General features: G+C 38.2%; 1 protein-coding gene across 1 annotated transcript; it reads left to right on the forward strand.

Annotated features, from left to right (window-relative positions):
- Nucleotides 1-1149: 1149 nt before the first annotated feature.
- Nucleotides 1150-12149, forward strand: melk (maternal embryonic leucine zipper kinase). The gene is made up of 18 exons (XM_065274981.2): nucleotides 1150-1340; nucleotides 1785-1865; nucleotides 1978-2063; nucleotides 3075-3191; nucleotides 3275-3418; nucleotides 3525-3593; nucleotides 3821-3913; nucleotides 4008-4106; nucleotides 4391-4459; nucleotides 4544-4642; nucleotides 5065-5151; nucleotides 6160-6288; nucleotides 6494-6646; nucleotides 8311-8584; nucleotides 10580-10673; nucleotides 11059-11218; nucleotides 11398-11501; nucleotides 11600-12149. The coding sequence occupies exons 2-18, from the start codon at nucleotides 1802-1804 to the stop codon at nucleotides 11775-11777; spliced, it is 2019 nt and encodes a 672-aa protein (XP_065131053.1). The 5' UTR covers nucleotides 1150-1340; nucleotides 1785-1801; the 3' UTR covers nucleotides 11778-12149.
- Nucleotides 12150-25286: the final 13137 nt, after the last annotated feature.

The raw sequence follows: 25286 nt of genomic DNA on the forward strand, positions 1-25286 counted from the left end.
TTAAAGTAAATGAAAATGCAATAAAAGACATCAACAACCAGTTACCAACAAAATTTTAATATAATTGATATCTGGTCAATAGAAACTCATTGAAAAACAATGCTACATATTACACATAAAATACCTTTTTAAGATAACTTGTTAATGAACTTCGTTGGCCCGAATAACAACAACCAGCTTGCTATCTAACCCAAGTGTTGTTTATGCATTGTAAGATACACATATCCCAGATAGCACACAAAGCCTACATCTTGGAGACGTCTATTATGTCTGCATTTAAATCTGCAATATTTTTTTTAAGTGTTTGCTCATCCGCGTTTCAGGTCATAGACGTTTAGTAGATGTCTGTAATGTTTATGATTTTAGAATGTATGTAAAACTGCTTTTTACACAGCAGATGTATTCCAGATCCCCAGATCTTTAGCAGACATCTTACAGACGTGCTATCTGGGATACAAAATATTATAAATATTTCAAAATTGGCACAGACGTGACTTCAGTGAAAAGAAATACTCTTTTCTATACTTACTATTTCTTACCTTGGTCCATGTTGCTGTAGTAAGGAGTAAGGGAGACATTTATAAACAGAATTCTGCACAAGATAGCTAAAGTAATATTTACTGAAAGAAACTTTACAAAAAATAAACAAGATTTACGTTTTGAAAAAATAACCACACCCAGCATAATGGTCAGGGACAGGGCATTGATAAGCTTGTTGTAACGTTATTAGCGTGCAGTGTGTTTTTTCTTACGTTACATACGTAAGAAAGCTTAAACAGGAAACATTTAGCCAATATCTTAAAATGTTTATACAAAATAGTAAACTTATTTTTAAAGTGTGTAATCATTTCATTTTCTACTTTGGCAGTTAAAAATACCCTAATATATTTAGGTTTTCCTATTTTGGCATACTCTCAATCACAGAAAAAAATGTAGGTCGATATTACCTAAAACAATTTATAACAAATAATCGATTAACAACTCAACCAATACAACATATCTTCCTAAATACAATAATTAAGTAGATACGGTTTTTTTTTTTTTTTCATTACAAATTTTATTCTGTAAATTCTTTGCGTCACTTAAAAAAAAACAGCGTTTACCGCGAGAGACTTTTACATTAACAGGAAACCGGAAGTCATCATCAGACGTAGGAAGTGGGAGATTCAAATTTTAAAAGATGTTTATATGGAGGATGTTTCGACAGTTTTAATTTAATAACGGGATTAGAAAGAAATGAAATCTTAACAACGTCATTTTATATTTTAGCGTTAAGTATACCCACCATTTGTGTTGAATTTGTTTTTATCGTTTTTAAGCTAAACGTTGGAGAACTGCTGGTGAGTAACTTAAGTCTTATGTTGTTTATGTTAGACAAACCTTTTTACAAAGACGACAACGTACACCATAGTTCATTTTTAGCTGGCTTAAGTTTGATATTAAACTACATTTTAAAGTTTTACCTTAAAACTGTAATAACGCATTCATCAGTCGACGAAAATACAAGAATGTTTGTCTTTACAAAAATGCAAGATCTTTTTCCACAGTACAAAACAATTACATCGGTTTAAGTGTTGAATGATATTCTGGCATATTCCGTAATTTAAAAGAAGGTGAAATAAATGAAATATACCTGATCGAAACGTACTCTGTTTTGATCATGTCATCAATTGCTTCATTTTGCAAATATGTGATAAAAGGCATCCTAAATAAATGTAGCAGTGTGTAAAATAATAAACATAAATGTGCTCTGTGCTAATGAATTAGTGCTGTTTTTGAGACAGGTCTGAAGGATTTCACTATGCCTGCAGACAACGCCTCTGAACTTCTTAAGCATTATGAGGTTTATGAAACCATTGGTTCAGGTAATGTCTCCTCCTGATTGTGTTTTGTGGCTTTATTGCTTAAAATGATCAGTCTTTAGTGTATTTGATCAAATTTCAAGTCTTTTTATGCAAGTTTATTTTTAACGCACAGGTGGGTTTGCCAAGGTAAAACTTGGTAGACATTTACTGACAGGAGAAAAAGTGGCCATCAAAATAATGGAAAAGAAAGACCTAGGGGTAAGGTGACTTTAGTCATGCTTTTCCAAAAATACTTTAATAAATATTTCTAGGGATATTACACCTTATCTGTACAATATCCATAATCATAATTTAGATGATTATATATATGAACTAACTTATTCAGATTTAACTTTCATTTTGTCTAGTTTACCTCCATTAAAGCAAAGCACATTACTATTATGTTGAACATGAAGATAAATACACTTCTGAACACATTTTATACTGTTTATAAGAATATGTGTTGTTGCTTTAAAGGAAAACACCAAAATGTTTCAAAATTTTAAGTAAGGAATAATTAAAGACGGGCCATTGAATTATAAGAAAATAATGCACACCCAAGGTGCAATGCGGCACGATGCGAAGCGGAGTACCGTTACACCGCGGGTGTGCATTATTTTCTTATAATTCAATGGCCCGTCTTTAATTATTCCTCTTATACCACGGTTACCACAAACATTGCTCTGGTGCCTATTTTTAAGACACTTTACAAGTTAGGTGTGTGGTTATCAGAAATTAATGCATACCCACGGAACATTTCTCAGCCAATCAGAATGCAGCATTCAACAGACCCGTGGTATAATATGTTCTTATCTCAGCTTAGATAAATTAATGCACACCTATCTTTTTTCAATGCATGCACTTTTAATCATTGTACAGCGTTTCTTGAATGTGTTAGCATTTAGCCTAGCCCCATTCATTCTTATGGCTCCAAACAAAAGTTTTATTTTGTGCCACCATACTTACTCATGTAACTACTCCTGTAACAGTCTTTAAATAGGAAAAAAACATGGAAGTGTTTGGTGGCATAGGAATGAATGGGGCTAGGCTATATGCAAACACATTTACGAGGCGCTGTACAAAGATTAAAAGTGCACACATTGAAAAAGATAGGTATGTACTAATTTGTCTAAGTTAAGGTAAGAATATAGTAAAATATTGAAAAACGGTGGTGTTTTCCTTTAATGAAAGAGTCATTTTTTATTTTAAGTGTGTGCTATCTATTTCTAGGATGACCTGCCTCGAGTTAAGATAGAAATTGAGGCTATGAAGAACCTCAGTCATCAACACGTGTGTCGTCTTTATCACGTCATTGAGACATCAAGCAAGATCTACATGGTGCTTGAGGTATGTTTTACTCCGACCTTGACTCTAGAGTTCATTAAAATATATGAGTCTTTATATGTATCTGTCTCTCTCATTACTTCTAGTACTGTCCTGGTGGGGAACTTTTCGATTACATCATTGCCAAAGATCGGTTATCAGAGGAGGAGACTCGGGTGTTTTTCCGTCAGATCATCTCTGCGTTGGCATACGTTCATAGCCAAGGCTACGCCCACAGGGACCTCAAACCAGTTAGTCCATCAAAACAGCTCCTTTATAAATAGTTTTTGTATACTGATGTCTTGCATTTAACTGTGTTTGATTATTTAAAGGAATAACTATTTTTACTGATCTTAGGAAAACCTGCTTATCGATGAAGATCATAACCTAAAACTCATTGACTTTGGCCTCTGTGCCAAACCCAAGGTGTGTATCTATCCGCTTTTTCTACTGCATACATTTACATTACTGTTATGCATTTTATAGTCACTTTATCAAAAGTTACTTAGTACACAATCTATCAGTTTGGCATTCACTGGGAATCAAACCTATTATTATAAATCGATTTTTGTTTTCTTTATAAAAAATAAATCTCTAGATATTGATATCTGGTTTTGTGAGACATTGTGAAAGTTAATGTTTCTTTGTTTTAGGGTGGCTTGGGTTATGAATTGTTGACCTGCTGTGGCAGTCCAGCATACGCAGCTCCTGAACTCATTCAGGGCAAGGCATACATTGGCTCTGAGGTCAGTGTGCAGCGTGTATGCTACTTGTCATATTTTAGCAGTCCAGTTTATTTACAGTTTATAAGTAAAAAAGCTTTATATGATTGTGTTTTAGGCTGATGTGTGGAGTATGGGTGTGTTGCTCTATGCTCTGCTGTGTGGTTTTCTGCCATTTGATGATGACAATTGTATGGTCCTCTACAGAAAAATCTCAGTAAGTTTGTGTTTCATGTGAGCGATATGACTCTACCACTTCATCTGTTACTGTTTTGTTATTTGTTCAGCTGTGCATTGATAAGAAATGATTTATTCATGTCCATCCATATCTAAATCCATCTCAGCTTTTGTTGTGCGGTGTTGGGTATAGCAGTTTAATCTGATTTACATGTCTGTTTGTCCTTGGTGATGAATTTGCTTGCTTGCCACCGTGCGATTTGTCTGGAAACAGCTAAAAAATGTGTTGTGTGATTTTAAAAATATTTGCTTGTATTTTGACAGAGAGGAACCTACAGTCACCCACACTGGCTTTCACCCGGAAGCATTCTGCTTATGAACCAGATGATGCAGGTACTGTGTATGATCTGCTACTTTTATATTTGTTTTTGTTAAGGGGAACACTGTTTCATTGTCGTTCATTCACTTTACCTGCAGGTGGACCCAAAGAGGCGTTTGACAGTGAAACAGTTGCTTGATCATCCCTGGGTTTTGAAGGGTTACAGCACACCAGTGGAGTGGCACAGTAAACATCCTGTAAGATGAGCTCTTACATTTTTTGTAAACTTTTGCAGTTACATTTGCTTGCAAGATCCTTTTTGTCATCTCCATTTAAACCACAACAGCACTTGTTTGAATATTTGGGTTCTGTGGATTCAATAGTAAAGGCAGGGTGCATGATTTTTAAAAAACACTTTGGAGAGGGGAGTCGGGCCGACTACCAAAACACACTTGTAGCCAATCAGCAGTAAGGGGCGTGTCTACTAACCGGCATTGTTGCCTGAGTTGTGTATGTGTGGGGGGGTCTATCAAAAGAAGGTCCAGATTCTATATTAAATTTGCCGTATTGATATAAAAACTAGAGGAAGCTTTATTTAAACTTATCTTATTCTACTTCATAAACCAACTAGTAGCCCTGTTTGAACCCATCGTAAATTTTGTATGATTTTTTTTTTTAGCTGGGTCATATTGATGATGACTGTATCACTGAAATGGCGGTGGCTTTCAAACAATCCAGGCAACGCACAATCCAAATTGTATCAGAGGTAGAGAAACCAAACCCATTTTTCTTACGTTGTAAGAAGATGAGACTTGCATACATGTATATTTTCTAATATTTAATTGCAGATTTTATTTTGGATGGATGTATTTTTTGTTTCTTATGTTAGTATTCTTAAATGCTTGTTTTTTTAAAGACTACAGATAAAAAGTAAAGTTACAAGTAGATAGTGTAGTAATGATCTGTAAGTATCCAAATATGAAAATTCTCATAATTTACTTGCGCTCATATACTATCCCATACAGTACCACAGATCTGCAAAAGTCTTAGGCCACCACCACCAACTTTGTTGATTTAGCAAAGTTTTAATGTCATCCATATTTATTTTTCACTCTTTTTATTAAGACACAAACAGAAAATACAGGAAATATCTACACCAAATTAAAAAGAAAAAAACATTGTTTTAGATCTAAATGTCTTTTTCAGGCATCAGTCAGAATTTAGTGTGACCTCTCTTGGCATGAAACACATCTTGAGCTTTTTTGAGGAGACTGAAGTCATTCGATTAGAATTAGAAATTAGGATTTAATTTTATTTAGGTTTAAGAGATCCTGCAGCTGGAAGGGGAGTTTACCCTAAATACTTGACACTTCAGCTTATACTTTTATACTGTTTATAATACTATATACATATATTTCCTGCATTTTCTGATTATATTCTAATAAAGAGACAGAGTAATAATTATGTATGATCACTATAACATTGCAAAAACAACAAATCTAATGGTGGCCTAAAACTGTTTGCAAAGTATTGTATATCACTTATTAAAAAAAGAAAGTCATACATCTTAGATGGCATGTGGATGAGTACATTATAAGATCATTTTTATGTTTGGGTAAAATATTTATTTAAAACACCTTTCTTTAAATGTATTAATTATGACCACTAGATGTCAGTAGACACCAGTCTATCAGCCATAGCCACTTCTATAGTTAGTGACTTACTGTTTTAAGCCTTCATTGTAAATGTATCACACAAATGTGTGTTTCTCCAGTGGAAGTATGACCACATGACAGCGACTTATCTTTTACTGCTGGCTAAAAAGCGCCAAGGTCGACCTGTCCGTCTTAGGGCCGAGCGCCCTGTGCTTGACTCCACGTGCTCTCCTTTACAAGACATACAAGTGAGTCTCCCTTATTCACAAATCCAGCATCACAAGAGTTATTTAAAGCATGCTGTAGTTTCATAAACACAATGTTCAGTTCACACCACACTTATTACAAAAAACAACATGATGTGATAACATGGTACAGTGCTGGTATAGTTACAGATTCCAACAAATACTGCTAGCCCTGGTACTTTATTTTACATTCCTGTGTGTGTGTTAGCTGAAGAAGAGTCTACGCTTCAGTGAGGATGATGATGGTGTTCACCCAGTGGTGCTGGGCTCTGTGGTCTTCCCCCTTGATTGCGGCGATGACGAGAACTCCTGGACCCCTCTCACACCCAAGAACACACACACCACAAACACTCCACGCATGGTTAGCTACCCTGTTCTCTATTTGTCTGCCCTTTCTTTCAGTCCTGTGCTGCTTATATCCCACAAATCTCTCTCTTTTTACATTTAACCACACTCATTTCCGTTTACTCTCACTTGCTATTTTTATTTTATTTTTAGAGATGGATTGTATATGGAGTTACCATAAACATACTTTACCTGGGAATTATTTAAGTGACTATTTCATAGATAATGAATATTTCTAAAAAATAAAGTGTTCCTGTAGCTCAGCTAGTGAAGAATTGTTTTGCTACGCAAAAGATAAGGGTTTGATTTCAAGGGATCACACGTGGCACATTACAAGGAACACTTTTTAGGAGTAAGTCACTTTGGGTTAAAGGGGAAATATCATAAAAATCTGACTTTTTCCATGTTTAGGTGCTATAATTGGGTCATCGGTGCTTCTATCAATTTAGAAAATGTGAAAAAGAACAACCCAGTATCTTAGTTTTGGTAAACCATTCTCTGTAAGCATGTGAAATAATACGTCATTCAGATTTCACTCCACTTGTGATGTCAGAAGGGGATCTTATTATAATAATCCTGCCCCTTAATCTGCACTTTCCAACCACGGTGCTGCCTTTTAGTGCTGAGAGAAAGAGCAAGAAAATAATTTGACAGCACATTTGAGTTACAAAAAACCACCAGTATGGCGATCAGAGTAGAGGTCCTCTTGGGTCCAAAGAAATGAGCCCGACCCGAAATGACCCAAATCACTTTATACCCGAACCCGATGTGCATAAATAATTTTTTTTTTTAAAGAAAGACCCGACCCGAGACAACCTGAGAAAATAGACCCGAGTCCGACCCGAACCAGTGGCTTTTTTTGTTAACCCGTCTGGACCCGAATGTAAACGGCACAGCAGTCAGAAAGAAAGAAACCCTGCCGGTCTCGCAACCAATCTGGTGAACTGCTCCATTTGTTTGAAGATGACACCCAGGTAACCGCTAAAATGTACATTGACTGCCATGTCTGTCTCAACGAAAATTTAACTACCGCCAGCCACACAAAGTCGTAAGCGCTCTTGGCAAACAGAGGAGAGGTTTAAGAAGGACATTGAGGCACACACGTGAGAGTTCGGGTTTTTGGTCCGTTCGGCAAAAACACACGATGAGACCCGATGTCCCTAATATTATACCCGAACCGTGTCCGAGGCACACATTAAACTTTTAGACCCGGATCGGGCCTCGGGTCCGACCTCGGGTTTTCGGATCTAAGTGGACCCGTGAAGACCTCTAGATCAGAGTTTGCATCTCATCAGCTCATTTGCATTTTAAAGGACACACCCAAAAATGGCACATTTTTGCCCACACCTACAAAGTGGAAATTTGAACATGTTGTTAGGAATTATCTATGGGGTATTTTGGGATTAAACTTCACATACGTACTCTGGAGACACCAAAGATTTATTTTACGTCTTAAAAACATATAGTGAAATGTCCCCTTTAAAGCATCCGCCAAATAAATGTAAAAATTGTGCAATCTGTATAAATTATATAAAGAAAAAAATCTATCAATTCAATAATCATGAAGTATCAGAAAGTCAAAAAGTGTGGGAACCCTGTATGAAGTTCATGAACCTGCAACCTTAATTGTTAGGGAACATTGTGAGACTGTTATAAATAGTTTTGGGATCTCTTTTTCAGATTCTCACCTCTGAATCATCAGAGAAGAGGTGGTATGACATAGGTCAGTCCCCCATTATAGAGCGAGGAAAGCCCCGCCCACAGAAGCCAGAGAGACGTGAACGGACCAGAGAAAATAAAGAAAACCTGGCTGTAAACAGCTCAGATAGAGATGTCTTTGCTCTTCCTGCTCCCCGAACTCCAATGAGCAGCAGAAAGGCCACCCGATCCAACAGAACTGTTGCGACAACACCCAACAACAACATTATAAACACAGGCAGTGACACAAACCGAGGTAAGCTTGATAACGAATAAAATGAAACATCACTGCACTATCAAGTGTCAATGTTATCTGTAATTGAGGCTTTAAAGGGATAGTTCACTCTAAAACTGAAAACTCACCTCACGTTTTTTTTTCTTTTTCTGATAAACACAAAATAAAGTATTCCGATAAATGATGGTAAGCACACAGCTGATTGTAACCATTGACTTCCATAGTAGGAAAAACAAATACTATGGAATTCAATGGGTACCGACAAGTGTGTGCTTACCTCATTTATCCTTACACAAACATACCTCCTTACTCATTTATTAAAATTATCATCTTCATTATTTATCACAGTACTTCCAAAATGTTTAAGCCCGGTTTATTCTGCATGTTTACATTTACATACATTCATTTGGCAGAAGCTTTGCTCTCATTTTTTTAATCGCCTTGAATATTTAACATTTTGTCTAAGTAGCCAACAATAAGCATAGTCAACTTAGCTGTTTACGAGGATAAATACAGTTTAAGTAGCATGTATAGACTGTTTTATCGTACGCACACGCATTGTCACGTTTACATGTCTGGACGAAACTTAAAGGAAAAGTTCGGTATTTTACACTTAAAGCCCTGTTTTCAGATTGTTTATGATGAAATAGAACGGTTTTGACTGAAATTTCGACATATGCGTCTGGCCAGAGAATTTTCGGGTGTTTCTTGTATCAACCCCCACCTCTACAATGGCTGTATAGGTGCACTGGAACAATCGTTTCTAAAATGCATTAATCTTTCGTTTACAAAGACGTGAAACTCACCGAGTGGTCAGGGGTGTTCACTGGTATGCTCACACAAAAATCGCTGCAAAAGATGCTTTCCAACAGCTGTTTTAGCATTCGTTGTTAACTTGTGGACCTATTTTTCCAACGCCTCACACCCGTATATTCTTCCGCTGAGAGCTTGAATAATAGACACTCCAGCGCAGGTGGTGGCGATAATCCGCCTTTGCCCATTGCAAGAATAGAAACAAAGTTCCCGGCGCGGAGTAATACCGTACCTCACAGCACATCTAATACAAGTCAATGGAGTTGGACAAAAACTACGATAAAACCTGTTGGAATGCGTATTTTGCAACGATTTTTGTGTGAGCATATTAGTGAACACCCCTGACCACTTGGTGAGTTTCACGTCTTTGTAAACGAAAGTTTAATGCATTTTAGGAAGGATTGTTCCAGTGCACCATTAAACCCATTGTAGAGGTGGGAGGTGAAACACAAACACCCGAAAATTCTCGGGGCAGCCGCATATGTCGAAATTTCAGTCAAAACCGTTCTATTTCATCAGAAACAATCTGAAAACAGGGCTTTAAGTGTAAAATACTGAACTTCCCATCTCTGTTTGTTCAATGGCCTGGCTAGTGGCTAAACTGAACTCTGGGACAAATTCCTCTTCATAAATTACAAATGTTTTGGTTTCCTAAAGACGAGAGGCGATCATAAATCACCCCTGTGTGAAGGGAGGTTTGGCAGCTAATCTGTAGTAAACGTTGTATGCATTAATTTTACACAGTAACGTGAGCTCAGTGTAGTTTTTGATATGCTTAGATATGAAATATGAACTAAGGTAATCTACTTGGTGTTTATTTTGCCTGTTATCAGAAATAACCTACTCTATGGTTATTGATCTTTTGTGAAGTTAACCAGTAGCTACTTTTTTTTGACGAAAGTCGTTTTGTTTTTGTTGTTACTGCTGAAACCGTCTATAGTTTGATTCACTTTGAGTGAGTGTGTGTCTGTCTTGGGAAAAGTCATTATGTCCCAACATACACTGCGGTCACATCGTTACTGTCACACAGCACCTTCTGCACTGGAACGGACAGCAGCACACCGGGGACAGAGCTTGCGTGCGTACTGTATAAGACAACTCCCGAAGCGCGTACTGACAGGTGTACGTGTCACTGTTCCCAGTGCTGCCGGCAACGTGTAGCATGTAATGACATGTGTTTGTATTTTGTGTGTGTGTGTGCAGGAGCGGCCAGTGCCTCTAAAGAAATGTCCCGCAGGAGAGAGATGGACCTTCAGCAGGGAGAGCTGGATATGCTGGCTTTCAGCCCTGAGAGGAGGTACAAAAAGTTTCTGAATGTTATGGGCAAAGAACAATTATGGGTCCCAGAAGTTGTACTCCATTAGCACAAATAAGGAAATACAAAAATAACAAATTCTTTTCATTTCAGTCCATGAATAGCTTACCTGTTTATCTTTACCTAAAACTCGGTTTAAACGTATTCTAATATTAATAAAGATAATTTCACCTTTAAAGATGTCATGTCTAAGCGTTTTACCTGTTAGATTTCCACTGATTCTCAGAAGTCACTCAAAGTCAATGGACCCCATCTTTAAAGTGGACTACTTCTTTAACATAACTGCAATGAGATACACTATTAAAGGGTGCTGACAATGCTATTGGTTCACTTGTGTTTTTCTAAATGGCGTTTCCCATGTGTCCAGGTCTCGATCCCTGGATCTTGCAGGTTGTCAGGTAGACAGTGGACAGAAGCGTAAGGGTGGAAAAGTGTTTGGTAGTCTGGAAAGAGGCCTGGATAAAGTCATCACGATGCTCACACCCAGCAAAAAGAGGGGACCACGAGATGGGCCACGCAAAATTAAGGTTTCGGTTGTCCTGCTTTTACACACAGTTGTGTTAAACTAAACGAGTTTTCCCTAAGCGGATACATCTCAGTGTTATTATTGGAACAACTTCACGACTTCATTCATTCTAGGTGCTTTCAGGTGTAAGAAACCGTAGATCAAAAACTCAAAGAAACTTTTTTTCATGATGTTTTTCAGGCTCAATACAATGTGACCCTTACCAGTCACACTAATGCAGATCAAGTGCTGAATCAGATTCTCAGCATCTTACCGGAGAAGAATGTGGACTTCATTCAGAAAGGGTACGTTAAATGATGTCTTATATTCGGCAAACACTATATGTATTACCCATAGCAATTTGTTATATTTGAAGTATTGCAATGTTTGATCTTTCTGGTAGGTATACTCTGAAGTGCCGCACGCAATCGGACTTTGGCAAGGTGACCATGCAGTTCGAGCTGGAGGTGTGTTTGCTGCATAAGCCAGAGGTGGTCGGGATTCGTCGGCAACGGCTCAAAGGTGACGCCTGGGTATACAAACATCTGGTAGAAGACATCTTGTCCACCTCGAGCATATGATGTCACCGACAGAGTGACATTGCATTACATCCTTAGTTAATAGAGGTCTGTTTACAGTGTCTGATGTATTTCACTACTTATGACAAGGTCCATCAGTTTGCCTCGTACTAGTATTATTTGTCATGCTCTTTATCAATGTAAAAATATCTTTGGTTATTTTAATTTAAGCTAAATTCTGATGATGGAGTTGTTCTTGCAGCATTATTATAATACCCGTTACCTTTATTTGTTTTCTGTCTTCATCCTTAAATGTCTGTCATGTTTTTATTTGTTTTAAGCTCCTAATCTGTTACTCTGTTTGTCAGTTTTGTTCATGTTAAGTTTGTAATATTAATGACTCTCTGAATTTTAGAAAATAAATATTTTTAACAGTTTTTCTCGCAGTGTTATTAACACATGTCTTGTTGGATAAACATCAATAAGAAAGCTTTTCAAACAGATCTAATTTTCCAAATAAACTTTAACCTAATAACACAATACAGTTTGAATAGTGGATTTTACTTATACCAATAAATAGGGCTGTCACAATGATTAAATAATTGTCTCATTGCGATTGTTTGACCACATCGCAATGGTTTCAGATCACCGCAATGATTGCACATCTCTCTAAAAAACACAAGGGGGAGCTGTAGCAACTGTATAAACGAGAATGTATCAGATTCAATACAGTGGAAAAAACTGCATTTAAATAGAAATGCTGCAAAACTTTGATAAGTAGTATGAACTGCCAGGTTATACATACATTTCCAAAACAGCTACTCCAAATTTAGGGAAATGAAGGATGCTATTCTTAAAGCGACATATGACTTTTTTTGAAAATATTCAAATTTTCCAGCTCTCCTAGAGTTAAACATTTGATTCTTACCGTTTTGGAATCCATTCAGCTGATCTCCAGGTCTGGCGCTAGCACTTTTAGCATAGCTTAGGACAATCTATTGAATCTGCTTAGACCATTAGCATTGCACAAAAAAAATAACCAAACTGTTTAGATATTTTTCCTATTTAAAACTTGACTCTTCTGTAGTTACTCTGTGTACTAAGACTGACAGAAAAATTAAAAGTTGTGATTTTCTAGGCAGATATGGCTAGGAACTATACTCTCAAACTGGCGTAATAATCAAGGACTTTGCTGATGTAACATGGCTGTAGCAGGCGTAGTGATATTACGCACTGGCCGAAAATAGTCCCCTGCTATTAAAAGTAACCAAGGGGACTATTTTCGGCCAGTATTTAGCCATATTTGCCTAGAAAATCGCAACTTTTAATTTTCCGTTTATCTTAGTACACGATGTAACTACAGAAGAGTCAAGTTTTAAATAGGAAAAATATCGGAAATCTTTGGTTTTTATTTTTTAGCGTGATGCTAATGTTCTAATCAGATTCAATGGATTGTGCTAAGCTATGCTAAAAATGCTACCGCAAGACCCGGAGATCAGTTGATGTTTCACTCTAGGGGAGCTGGAAAATGAGCATATTTTCAAAAAAAGTGGAGTGTCCCTTTAAGGATCCATAAGGATTTTTTTTTTTACCACTACAGACGTGGTCCATATGACTTTGCTACTATTTAAGGCCAGTTCTGGTATAATATTTGTTTTGTTTTGTTATTTTTCAGACACTTTATTATGTTTATTTCTTATGATGAATTTTTAGTTTTTGAAAGAAATATTCATTAAATAATTTCTTTTAAATATGTTTTATGTGTATTAATATTTAATGGTTATCCTTGCAAAAATGTATGATTATTAAATGTAGACTAAAATAGGCAATTATTCAGCATAATCGTCACAATTTATTAGACAATTAATCGTTAGCCAAATATCATAACTGTTGACAGCCCTACCAAAAAATATGGGAAAATTATATATAGCTGCATAATGGTAAAGTTCACCCAAAAATTTAAAATACAATGAACAGTAATAAAATTAGAATGAATGTTTTAAAAATAATTATCTGTATAATAACAATTAGATGATGGTCCCCACAAAAATTCATATTAAGCCCCTCCCACCACTTCACGCTATGTGTAGTTCTGTGAAACCAGTGTCACATGCTGTTTAGATCATGTATTATCTTGCTTTAACTGTTCCATTGTGATTGAAGTGGGATCAACCTGTGTGTCAGTCCTACTGTGCGTATCAGCATAACAATAGCCATTAGTGTGACAGATATGAGTGCTTACATAGTTAACATCGGATGAAGTGTGTGTGCTGGTTGGATATTAATAGGAGGGTAAGGTGGTAATATGGGTGTGAACTCACCCCCCACCTATGATAATGACTCCTGCTGTGCATTTTAGAGAGGTGGGGGGCAAGGGCCAGCTGCAGGAACAGACGCTAGCTGTCATCTCTCTCACATCTCCCTAAAACGTCTCCTCTACTTTCAGTTTTTCCACACGCCCTTTCACACGTCTTTCTTCATTTTGTTCACTTGCTTCTGCTTTCCCAGTGATCTTATGGACTGTACGCATATGTTATTTGTTAGTCAGTTGGCAGTAAAAGACCAACTGAACAAGCATAAGGTGGTTTGTTGGACTTCTTTTGGTGTGTACCCACCATTAGATTATGAAACTTTAGCCTGGATTTCACAGACAGTCACAAAAGATTTCAGATCAGTCACCCCTGGCCGTTTGCAGCACTGAACCTCACTTATGCGCCCATGAGGAGTTAAACGTAATGAGCTGCACGTGTTTACTCATTCTTTCTCTTGTATTTGTGTCTTCTTGGGTCAAAGAATGTGCAATGTGTCTTTTCATTACAAAACTGACAGATACAAAGGGTGCATGTGCTTTGACGGCTCACTTTCCAATTACCAGCTTTGGTTTTAACAAATTTTTCAGCTTTCCGTCAATGCGGCTTTCAGTCAGAAAGGCTGTTCATTAAAGGACTTCATGTTTCAGAGATGTGAGTTTCCATCACACACACAGACCCAGACTAATAGGCGTGTACAGTAGATGGCGGAATGTGATGTCTCCAATGGGAAAAATTATTCGCCGCGTTGTTTTGTTAACGGACGAACGGTTCCAGTGGTTGAAGAACAAATGAAGAGATTGATTCTCATGGCGAAATGTCTTTTCAGCCTGAGGAAATTATTGGCAAAAATGCCAGCAGTGGAAACAATGACATGTAAATTTAGGAACATCTTTAAGCTGTTTGAAACACTGTAAAAGATAAAGAAACAGTTGTCAAGAAGTGCAACAAAAATGTAAAATGCATTATTAACTGGAAAAAGTTCTTACCACTTTTCCTTTTACAGCCCAACTTAAAGGGATAGTTCACCCAAACATGAATATTTTGTTATTTACTAACACTCAGGGGGCCCTATTTTAACGATCTGAAACGCAAGTGCGAAGCGCAACGCGCAAGTGAGTTTGTGGGCGGATCTTGGGCGCTGTTGCTATTTTCCCGGCGTGAGAAATAACTCTTGCGCCGGGCGCAAATCAATAAGGGGTTGGTCTGAAGTAGGTTCATTATTCAAAGGTGTGGTTTGGGCGTAACGTCAAATAAACCAATCAGAACGCTATCCAACATTCCCTTTAAACGCAAGGGCGCAAGTTCCATGGCGGGTTGCTATTATTATGACGGATTTACCAGGCGCACGCCAGGAGCGGTTCACAGCCGAGGAGACCCACGTTCTTGTAAGAGCAGTCAAAGACAGAGAAGTTGTTTTGTATGGGGATAGGAGAAACCCGCCCAAATCAGTGTAGGTTAAACAGGCGTGAGAGGAAATAGCCACAGTCTCATCAGCTGGCATCCCCATCGTTGCGCCAAGCACTACAATGATGTCAGGAGATGGGGGAATACCAAGCTTGCCAGCATAAATCGGGCACGCCGTGTAACGGGAGGTGGATCTGCCTCAGGACCTGACGCCAGCAGAGGACATCACTGCGTCCACCCTCACCGCTGAAAGGGTTTGGGGGCTTTGAAATCGGACCCAAGAAACACAAGCAAGGTCCAACCCCAAAGTACTCTTACAAATCAAGTTCATATACATTAAGGTTTCTTATGAAAACATTTTAATTATTATTTACATAAAATAAACGTAATACAGCCACACAACAAACTTATGAAAATATTTTAATTGTTATTTGCATGAGAATTTTTTAACGCAGCCACACAATAAATAAAAACTATCACCATAATGCTCACCACTATGATTCCCCTTATCTCGTGTATTAATATTTTTTAGTGTAACAATGTAGATTAGATAAGCAAAGTGTGTGCACGTTGTGCACGCTATACATTATGGTCAAGCATGCGCCCTTAAAATAGCATAATGAACAACGCGCAACGCGCCACTGACTTTAAACTTTTTTTTTCTGGTCAGTGGCGCAATTGTTTTTTGAAACTGCAAAATAGCATCAGGGATGGTTTGCGCCGGAACACGCCTCTTTTTTTGCGCTGAACCACCCAGGGAGCGCAAGTTCATTCCCTAGTTTGCCGACGTGCTTCTGTGGAGGGAAAAACCCGCTGTGCGCCGGTGCAAAATACGAATGATACATGCGTCACTGACAAAGTCAATTGCGCTGGGTGCAAGATAGGGCCCATGGAGTTCTAAACTCTAATGAACACAAAAGAACATATTTTCATAAATGCTGGTAAGCACACAGTTGATGGTGCCCACTGATTTCCACAGTAGGAAAAACAAATATTGATGTCAATGGGCACCGTCAACCATGTGTATCATTTCTCAGAACATATTTTGTGTTTAATAGACCCTTTTACAGTTGGTAAACAATGTGACGTATTTGTGTGGGCGGGGATTAGCTGGAGGCAGAAAGATTCTCCTCAACGCTTTAACAGACGGTAGCTAGCGAGTTTTCTTAGCTTTAACCATAGCTGTCGTCGTTTTTTTTTTGTCTGGCAGTGGCAGCAGGTATCCGATAAAACTTCAAATTGCCTGTTCTCTGTCGATTCTGGCAACCAACAACACAACAAGACGACATTTTAAAGGCTCCTTGTGTAGCCGACCCTGTGTTGGTTTGTATTAGAAGCCTCCAGTAAGTTTTCCGTTTGTTTTGCCTCCAGCTAGCGCCGTGACGTATCTGTGACGTCCGCGCAAAAGGGGTCTATAGAACAGAAGAATGAAACTTACACAGGTTTGAAATATCATGAGGGTGTGTAAATGATGGCAGAATTGTCATTTTTGGGTGAACTATACCATTAACAACAATAACATTCAACATTTACAGGCCCATAACTTCTTAATGTGAGGTCACATTGATAAAGCCCCACCCACTTATAGTCCTGCATTACCATAATTTTCACCCTCAGCGAGTTGTACTCTGTCCACTAGATACTATTGTCTCAGACTGTATTAATCTATTAATCAGATCTATTTTAATTGAAAGCGCTCACTGTCTGTTTGTAAGGAAGTGAGGAGCAGTAGCTCATTTGCATTTAAAGGTACAGACATTAAAACAGCACGTTTTGCTCCCACCCAAATAGGGGCATTTTGGACATGCTATAATGAAAGATCTGTTTTGAGCTGAAACTTTATAGATACATTCTGGGCACACCCGAGACTTATACTACATCTTGTAAAAAGTCCATTATAGGTGCCCTTTAAAGAGCACCTATTGTCCGATTCACAATTTTAGATTTCCTTTGGTGTGTAAGTTTATTTTAGTACATGTTAATGATATGCAAAAGGTACATAAAACAAAGTAAACGATGACGCGAGTTATCGTCTCCAACCTAAATCTCTTTTTTTTACTACAAAAACACACGGATTGTACGCCACAGTTTACTTCCAGTTGACGTGGACAAGACCGACATTATTCAGACTCAGACAGTAAATTAATTCCTGTCCCGTCAGAGGTATTCAGGCCAATCACAACTTTAGGTGGCCAATTAGGGGCACAAGCCTTTTCAGATCGATGAGCTTTGTACAAAATCAGTGCGTTTCAGGAACACAGGGATATCTGGAGCTACAAAAATGTACAGTATGTAGTGATGGGAGAAACAAAGCTTTTCGAAGCTTCGAATCAATTGAACCAATTGCTTCGAAAATTGATTCAGTTTTTCAAAGCAGTTCGAAACACCACACACGCTGGTGACCCCTGCTTGTCAAAGAAGTGTAAAAGCAGATATTTCCAAACATTTTACACTTTTTTTACAAAATAATAGCAAGATTTTTATTAAAATATGTTAAAAATTTTTTTTAACTCAACTAAGACATAGTTAAAAGTGTATTATGTGTTTTTAGTTTTATTTAGGGCAAACAAATCATTAAAACTAACTACCCTTTTAATTCTGCACATTTTTGTCATTAAATCTGTCTATAAACAAAAAGTAGACAAAATGGCAGTGTTGACAGCATTGCCACCAACGGCGCTCTGGCGGCGGTGGTTTGCTGCCGAGAACGCAGTTATTCGATATATCTCGGGGTCCATAAGATACACGGTCTTTCACTCGAGGAGCGAAGCTCAAAATCCTTGTAAAATTCTGCCGGAACGCGTGTAAGGGACGCGATCCTTGCGTCCCTCACAAGTGCGACGATCTACGGCGAGACGCTTCAGTCACGGTGAAGAGAAAGAATCTGAGTATTTTGCCGCCTAAACAGGCTATATAGTAGCGGAAGTCCCGCCCCTATAAGGCTGTCATGGGCCAGAACACTGGCGTTGTTCAATAAAAGCTTCAGAAACCGGAAGAGGGAGGAGTTTCCCCATAGCGTCAGCGGACGCAATGTCGAGTGACCGCTCTCGAAAGGGAACATATAAGACACTGGTCATGTGATCAACTCCCCCTAGTGGTGAACCATCGGATTTTCGAAACGTTTCGAAACAGTTATGACGTAATGAAGCCTTGTTTGCTAAAATCACGTGACTTTAGCCAGTTTGAAACAAGCTCCGAACCACTGATTTGAAACAAAAGATTCTTAATTCTTCGAAAACGACCATCACTAACAGTATGTGGAAAATAATGTGTTTTTTGAACCATAAACATCGCAAACACATTATATTATACCAAATACATGAAATAACGTTGTTTTAGCTATGAAATAGGTCTCTTTTTGTACTATTTTGTACTTTTGAGTACTTATAAAGATGCAGAGAATAATTGTTAATAGTTATAAATGTATATGTGGGAGGTGCTATGAAGTGTGTGTGTGTGTGTGTCAGTGTATCATAAAGATTTATTACATTGAAACTGCTCATTATCATGTAGACTGGACTTACTCAGTCAAGCAGAGAATTAAAATCCCTAATTGTGCTGTCATCCTTTCTTCAGTCTCTCTCTCCTTCTCCTTGTATCTGACCCCCTCTAACTCTTCTTCTTACCCTTTCTTCTCTGTTCATTTCTTCTGTCCTCTGTGTCTGATCACTTTTTCCCCCAAAACCCCTGAACTGTCATAAGGCCTGACCAAAGGCAAAAGGTGAAAAAGAAAACATTCAACGACTTCTGCATAACTTGCTGCATGGCTTAATGGTATAGATTTTGTGTGCGTTGAAAATGATGTGAACGTTTATTTTAAATAAATTCAGCAAAGTTACATACACTCTTAAAAATAAAGGGTACTAAAAGCTGGGTATAGTTCCATAAGAACTAAAATTTTAGCAGTGTATGAACTTGAAAGGCAATGATCAGTATAATCATTTAATATGAAAATGAGCATTATTCAAATTTTGATTCATGACAAAAAAGTTGCCTGACTATGGAGCGACCTAAGAATTTTCACTTTCAATGATCTCTGGCTTGTGCAGCTCGACTATCCAGGTTTACACACTATTGTACAATATTATCTACTTTTCAACATTCTTCTAATCTATTTTTTCTGTCTGTTATACATTCCAACTCTCTCAATATCTGTATGTTTCTTTATGTCTGTTCAATGAATGCAGTTATAACTTTCCCACCTAACCTTGAGCATCTAAGTCATTTTCTCTTATTCATTATCTGACCAGCCTCATCCCTAATCTTCACCTTTCCTTCTCCATCTCTCACTCCTGTATAGTATCCAGGTCTTGATCTCATTCTAACTTGGCGTATTTGTTTGGTGTCTGCTCGGTCCAGATGGTTGTGAAATGGATCTCTCTCTCTCTCTCTCTCTCTCTCTCTCTCTCTCAGTAATATTACAGCTTAAACCGACATGGTTAAAGTCCTAAGACCTCTTTTGGGGCTGTGTAAATGTGTGTATGTTTGTGTGTGTGTGTGTGTGTGTGTGTGTGTGTGTGTGTGTGTGTGTGTGTGTGTGTGTGTGTGTGTGTGCCTTTGAGCTACAGAACACTAATACTCTCTCTCTCACACACACACAGACACACGCACAGACAGAATTCACTTGTAAGGAGGAAACAAACTCACCAAAACAACAAAAGCCCAGAGGAAATTGAGAAGCATCAAGAAAAATCCTCTATTCACTGCTGTACAAAATGCTCCCGGTGGCTATTTCGGGGGGTGGCCGATCCTTGTGTGTGTGGGTTTATTTAGCTGTTCTTGGGGACAATTGCCTTCAGAAGTTGCTAAATCAGAATGTCTGAGACATTCTTAAATGATTCATAAATAATGCTTTTAATTATAAAGCTATGGTTAGACCGTAGGCCCACATGAAATCCACACATAGCTCTGGAAATTTGCAAAACCCATCATTCACCCTTCAGGCACATTCCCAAACCCTCACACATTTGTTTTTAAAATATTTATAACAGCATTTATAATGATATTTAATGTTGTTTTGCAAAACAGATTTTCTCTGTTTGTAAACAGAATAGATGCGATTAATCTGTCGTAATTGTATTAGTTTTATTTCAAATGTCCTCATTAAGATACCTGTGTGTGCAATTCAGTTCAATTTCTATATCACTTTCGCAATTTTGCGTTGTTGCAAAGCAGCTTTAAAGTGTGCACAAACGTTAGAGAAATGATAGAAAACCGGAAATAATAAAATATACCCTGTCTATGAAATCCAAGTTAAAGATTTTGAATCTAAAGATGGCCACCATGCCAGAATTAGATATGTTGTTTTTCCAATGTTAGTCATCATATATTATTGTTTCTAGGTTTTTTTAATAGAAAACATCCAGAAAATAAAGAAAATGTGTATATAGTATTAAAAACTGTATAAAAATGTAAACAGATGTGTCAAGTTTTCAGGGTAAACTACCCTTCTACTTGAGCTAAAGCAGGAAACTGCAGGATCTCTTAAACCTAAATAAAATTAAATCCTAATTTCTCATTTTAACGAAATTAGTCTTTTTACTTCATTCTGCTCAAAAACGCTCAAGATGTGTTTAGTGCCAAGAGAGGTCACACTAAACACCAACGATGCCTAAAGAAGACATTTAATCCTGAAAATAATTTTTTTCTACATTTTTCTGTTTGTATCTTAATAAAATCGATTGAAAATAAATATGGATGGACATTAAAACTTCTTAAACAACAAGTCTGGTGCTGGTGGCCTAAGACTTTTGCACAGTACTGTAGAAACCTTGCTTATAAAGTGAGTAAAGAGCAAACTAATGCAAGTCTTTCCTGCATACTCGTGTTTCGGATTCTTTCGCTCTCTCTCTCCCTGTCACTCTCTCCTACTCTCGCCCATTTTCCCCCGACCCTCTCAATTTCTCTCTCTGTCTCTAATTGGATGAGTTTCTTTCGACAGGTCCATTCATCATGGACCAGACCAGAAGGACAAACCCTCTGGGAGAGATGGAGAGAGAGAGAGCGAGGAGGGGGGTCAGACAGCTGGATGAGAGGGTCTTTTGCCTGTCAGCTCACTTCTGTACTCTTTTTTCCCTTGTCTTTTTTCCCCGGCTCGTCACGATTGTCAACCGTTACAGGGAGAGGAAAAGGCGGCGAGATTGTACAACTCATTGGAGCATTAGTTGGACGATTAGATCAACATTTGTTTTAACCCTTTCATGCACACAAACATGCCCACTAACGCTGCATTACACTCACGAAGCGTCTGCAGGTCACAAAGAGTAAAAGGCTGTGTGTGCATGTGTTTACAGGCTTGGAAATACTTGAAAGAACGAAATTCACCACAAGTAAGTGAACTCCTAATTGAGTTTTGCTTCCTGTGGATGAGTGGCCTTCCTGGTTTAGTTAGCCTTAAATGTGTCCCACACAAGTTGTGGATGCCTGCTAACATAAAGCCTGATGATTTAAAGGTGCTGTAGAATGTTAAACTGTATTTACCTAGGCATAGATGAAAAATAAGAGTTGTGTACATGGTAATGACATATCGTGAGCCTTAAACACTATTGTTTCATCATTCTTATGTAAACCTCGTGCATGCAAAAGACCACTGGAAAACAGGCCAATCTCAGCATAACACCAACTGTGACATTACAGTCGAGATGGACGCCCCCAAAATTAAATTACACATTCAGTTAAGTACAATGTTGTAACAATGCTAAAAACAAAGTTGTGACTGCTGAGTTAGTGCTATATGTAGGTATGATGGAAAAAATTTCAAAACCTCAAAGCTCAAAATTTATCACCTGACTAGACAGAGCAGATATACCCATTTCAGGACGTTCACTGTAGTCTATTACCAGACACGTAATATTCAAATTTCCGCACTTTATTTAAATACCATCTCCTCCATAGATTTAGATTACCATGTTTCAATACCAAGATAAAATATATATATTGTGGTTCACCTACCTTTCATAGTGACCAGAGTTTAGTGGAAGCACACTGACCGGTTGAATGCGAGACAAATTTTAAACAGTTGCTGTGAACTAAAAACACCTCCGGGTTCAAAGCTCAAAATATCGCTTCTAGTGGTCGGACTTGACGTATTTATTGTCGTATTTAGTAAAAACATACTACAACCATGCGACGAGGATTGGATATTGCATGAGACGCATTGTAAAAGTACAGCGTGGGCGTAAACAGATTTTATGCCTAATGGTGCATTCACACCAGCCGCGGTAGAGGTGTCCAGCGCGAGTGATTTCAATGTTAAGTCAATGTGAAGACGCGTTGATGTGCGACTGGAGGTCTTGCGGCGCAAATGAGACGTTTAGTGCGGCGCGTCTTAGTTCACGCGAATGGCGCGAATTGAGCGTCTGGCTCAAATTTTAACCAATCAGGAGCCTGCTTTCTGCTTTGGCGGCAGCCCCACCCGGAGTCACTCATTCAACATGGAGGAACGCTTGATATTGTCTGTGAGCAGTCACCCAGAGCTATACGACACAAGTTCTTATTTCTTTAGAGACAGGAATAAAAAGGACCTCGCTTGGAAGAGTGTGAGTGAGAACACTGGGCAACCTGGTAAGTTGTAAATACACATTTCACTTTTGAGTCACGTGACATTTATCGACCCGTGGAATTCCCGCCCGTTTTAAACTATTTTCCACCTATAGTAAGGTGATCAAATACAAACCAGTAACTCTCTTGATGAATGCACGATCAACATCAGCCATCTTGTAAACAGACAACTGCATAGCACTTGCCCCTCCCACAAGAAGTGGATTTCGCCTCTGACTCGCATCAAATGCTTGCTTTTTCCACATGTCTACTTTGCTCTAGACGCGCGAATGCATTCAAAATGTTCAAGCGCCAAACTAGACGCGGTAGACATGATTTTGACGCCTCAAACGCGGCTGGTTTGAACCCACAGTAAGAATTTAGACGCATGTGCCTGCGATGTCAGCATTGCTACTATATGCGTTTATGCTGAAGTTCTACTTCTGATGTTACAGTTATGTTTTGCAGGTCCATACTGAAAAAAAAAACACAAACTTAATACTCAGAAACATCCATTAACAATCTCCAAACAATTGATATTCCTCTAATTCCATATCTTCGTCTGATACCGGCTCAAACATAAGGTCTGTTTTCACCACACACACAGCTATTCAAAAGAGCTACTCTGAGAAACAGCCAAATATAGTAATATTAGACCATTTTATTATGGGGCAAGGGTTGTAAATGGACATGCAAAACCATCTTTTTCAATGCATTCTTTGGCAACTTTAAAGGGATCCAAAAGAAGTTAAGTTAATGTGTGTTTGAGTCGGCATTGAACTAAGTTGACCTAGAAAAGCTGTAGATCGCCTTTCAACCTTTAGCATTTGGGATTTGCCTTGTATATAAGAATTCAACAGAAAATCCAACTCCAGTCACTTTTAGTTGTGTTTTATTTTTGTAATACATTTCAAACTGATATTATAAAATTAATGGCCCAATGTCCACATCATATAAAACTTGAAATCAGCTACATTGTGTGGACTAAATGTGAAGATTTTATTTTTAAACATACCAAATAATGTTTGATTTCATTTATAAAAATGTGAATGTTTTCTATAAGGGTTAGGTTAAAAAAGTATGAGATTGGGAGGTTTTCGTTCAGTACTTTAGGCATAAAGAATACGTCACTTACAGAGGTACTTAGCTCAAAAATTTTCAGTATAACTTTTTCTAGAGTTGGGGTACTCGAACTTGGACTCGGACTCGAGTCCAATTTTGAATGAACTCGGACTTGTCACGCACTCGGGTGAATTTGTACTCGGACTTGGACATTTTGGACTCGGAAAATATCTCAAGTACAGTCGAGTCCACGTCATGTGTAAAATTAAAAACAGCATGAACTTGAGATGAGAAATTAATTAATGTCTCGTCTCGTACACACTGCAAACTTTCGAGAGTAACAACCGCATTTAAATGCGGGAGTGAATCCCCTAAATGTTCGTTTCATGTCTGTATGGAAGGCTCACTCCCGAAAATGTGATGATTGACACAGAGATAACCATAGCAACGTTCTGCCGTCTCGTGTGCTTATCACTCACAGCTTTGACCAAAATAATCTAACAGCATTGTGTTTTGCAATGAACCTCCGTCCGGGCGTTGTGTATAGATGGATTTCAGTCACGTGACCTTTTACATCATGCCGCCATCTTTAGGACCTACCGAGTACCAGTAGGCTATTGACAAGCATTGGCTACCTTGCTACGATTTACGGATCTCTTATCTTTTACTGTCTATGATTCTTATGGATACAGTAAAGGGCTACGAAAGACAACATGTCGGATCTCGACTGTCATAAAAATAAACGCTACTTTAAAAAAATATATCTTGGTTCGGGTGTGATGCCTTCTCGATCCCTGATGCATTCTTCCAGCCGCTGTCACCGAACTACCACTATTTTACAACATAAGAAGGCGCGACACAACATGAAACTTTGCTCGAAGTATCACCTGGATCTCTACACATGAACGCGAGCATTGAGAACATTGTTTGTGTACACAGAGTTTACTAAAAAGAAAGGTTTTGTACAACTGACTTTGGCTGTTATGGTGTCCGCTTGTCATCTCTGCCAGACGTAAATAATCGATTTCCGAAGGGGAATGAATGAATCTCATATGAGGCTCCTTTTTCAACTAGAAGGTCAATATTGTGTTTCACTTGCGACAAAACAACGACTTATCCGTGCATTTTTATGGAATTATGCTTTTTAGGAGATATCAATCTTTACAATCCTCCCTCCTTACGTCGCAATTGGAGATCGATACATCTTGACTGTGAAGAAGGCGGCGAGCGGACGCCAAATCATCCAAAGTCAGTT

This window comes from Paramisgurnus dabryanus, chromosome 4, assembly GCF_030506205.2.
Source record: "Paramisgurnus dabryanus chromosome 4, PD_genome_1.1, whole genome shotgun sequence".
Lineage (NCBI taxonomy): Eukaryota > Metazoa > Chordata > Actinopteri > Cypriniformes > Cobitidae > Paramisgurnus > Paramisgurnus dabryanus.

What these genes read in the sequence shown, in the direction of transcription:
- melk (XM_065274981.2), top strand. Translation starts at nt 1,802, where the DNA reads ATGCCTGCAGACAACGCCTCTGAACTTCTTAAGCATTATGAGGTTTAT. An exon ending in TTATGAAACCATTGGTTCAG is followed by an intron (nt 1,866 to 1,977) that starts GTAATGTCTCCT and finishes TTTAACGCACAG; the next exon opens with GTGGGTTTGCCAAGGTAAAA. An exon ending in AGGCAGTGACACAAACCGAG is followed by an intron (nt 8,585 to 10,579) that starts GTAAGCTTGATA and finishes GTGTGTGTGCAG; the next exon opens with GAGCGGCCAGTGCCTCTAAA.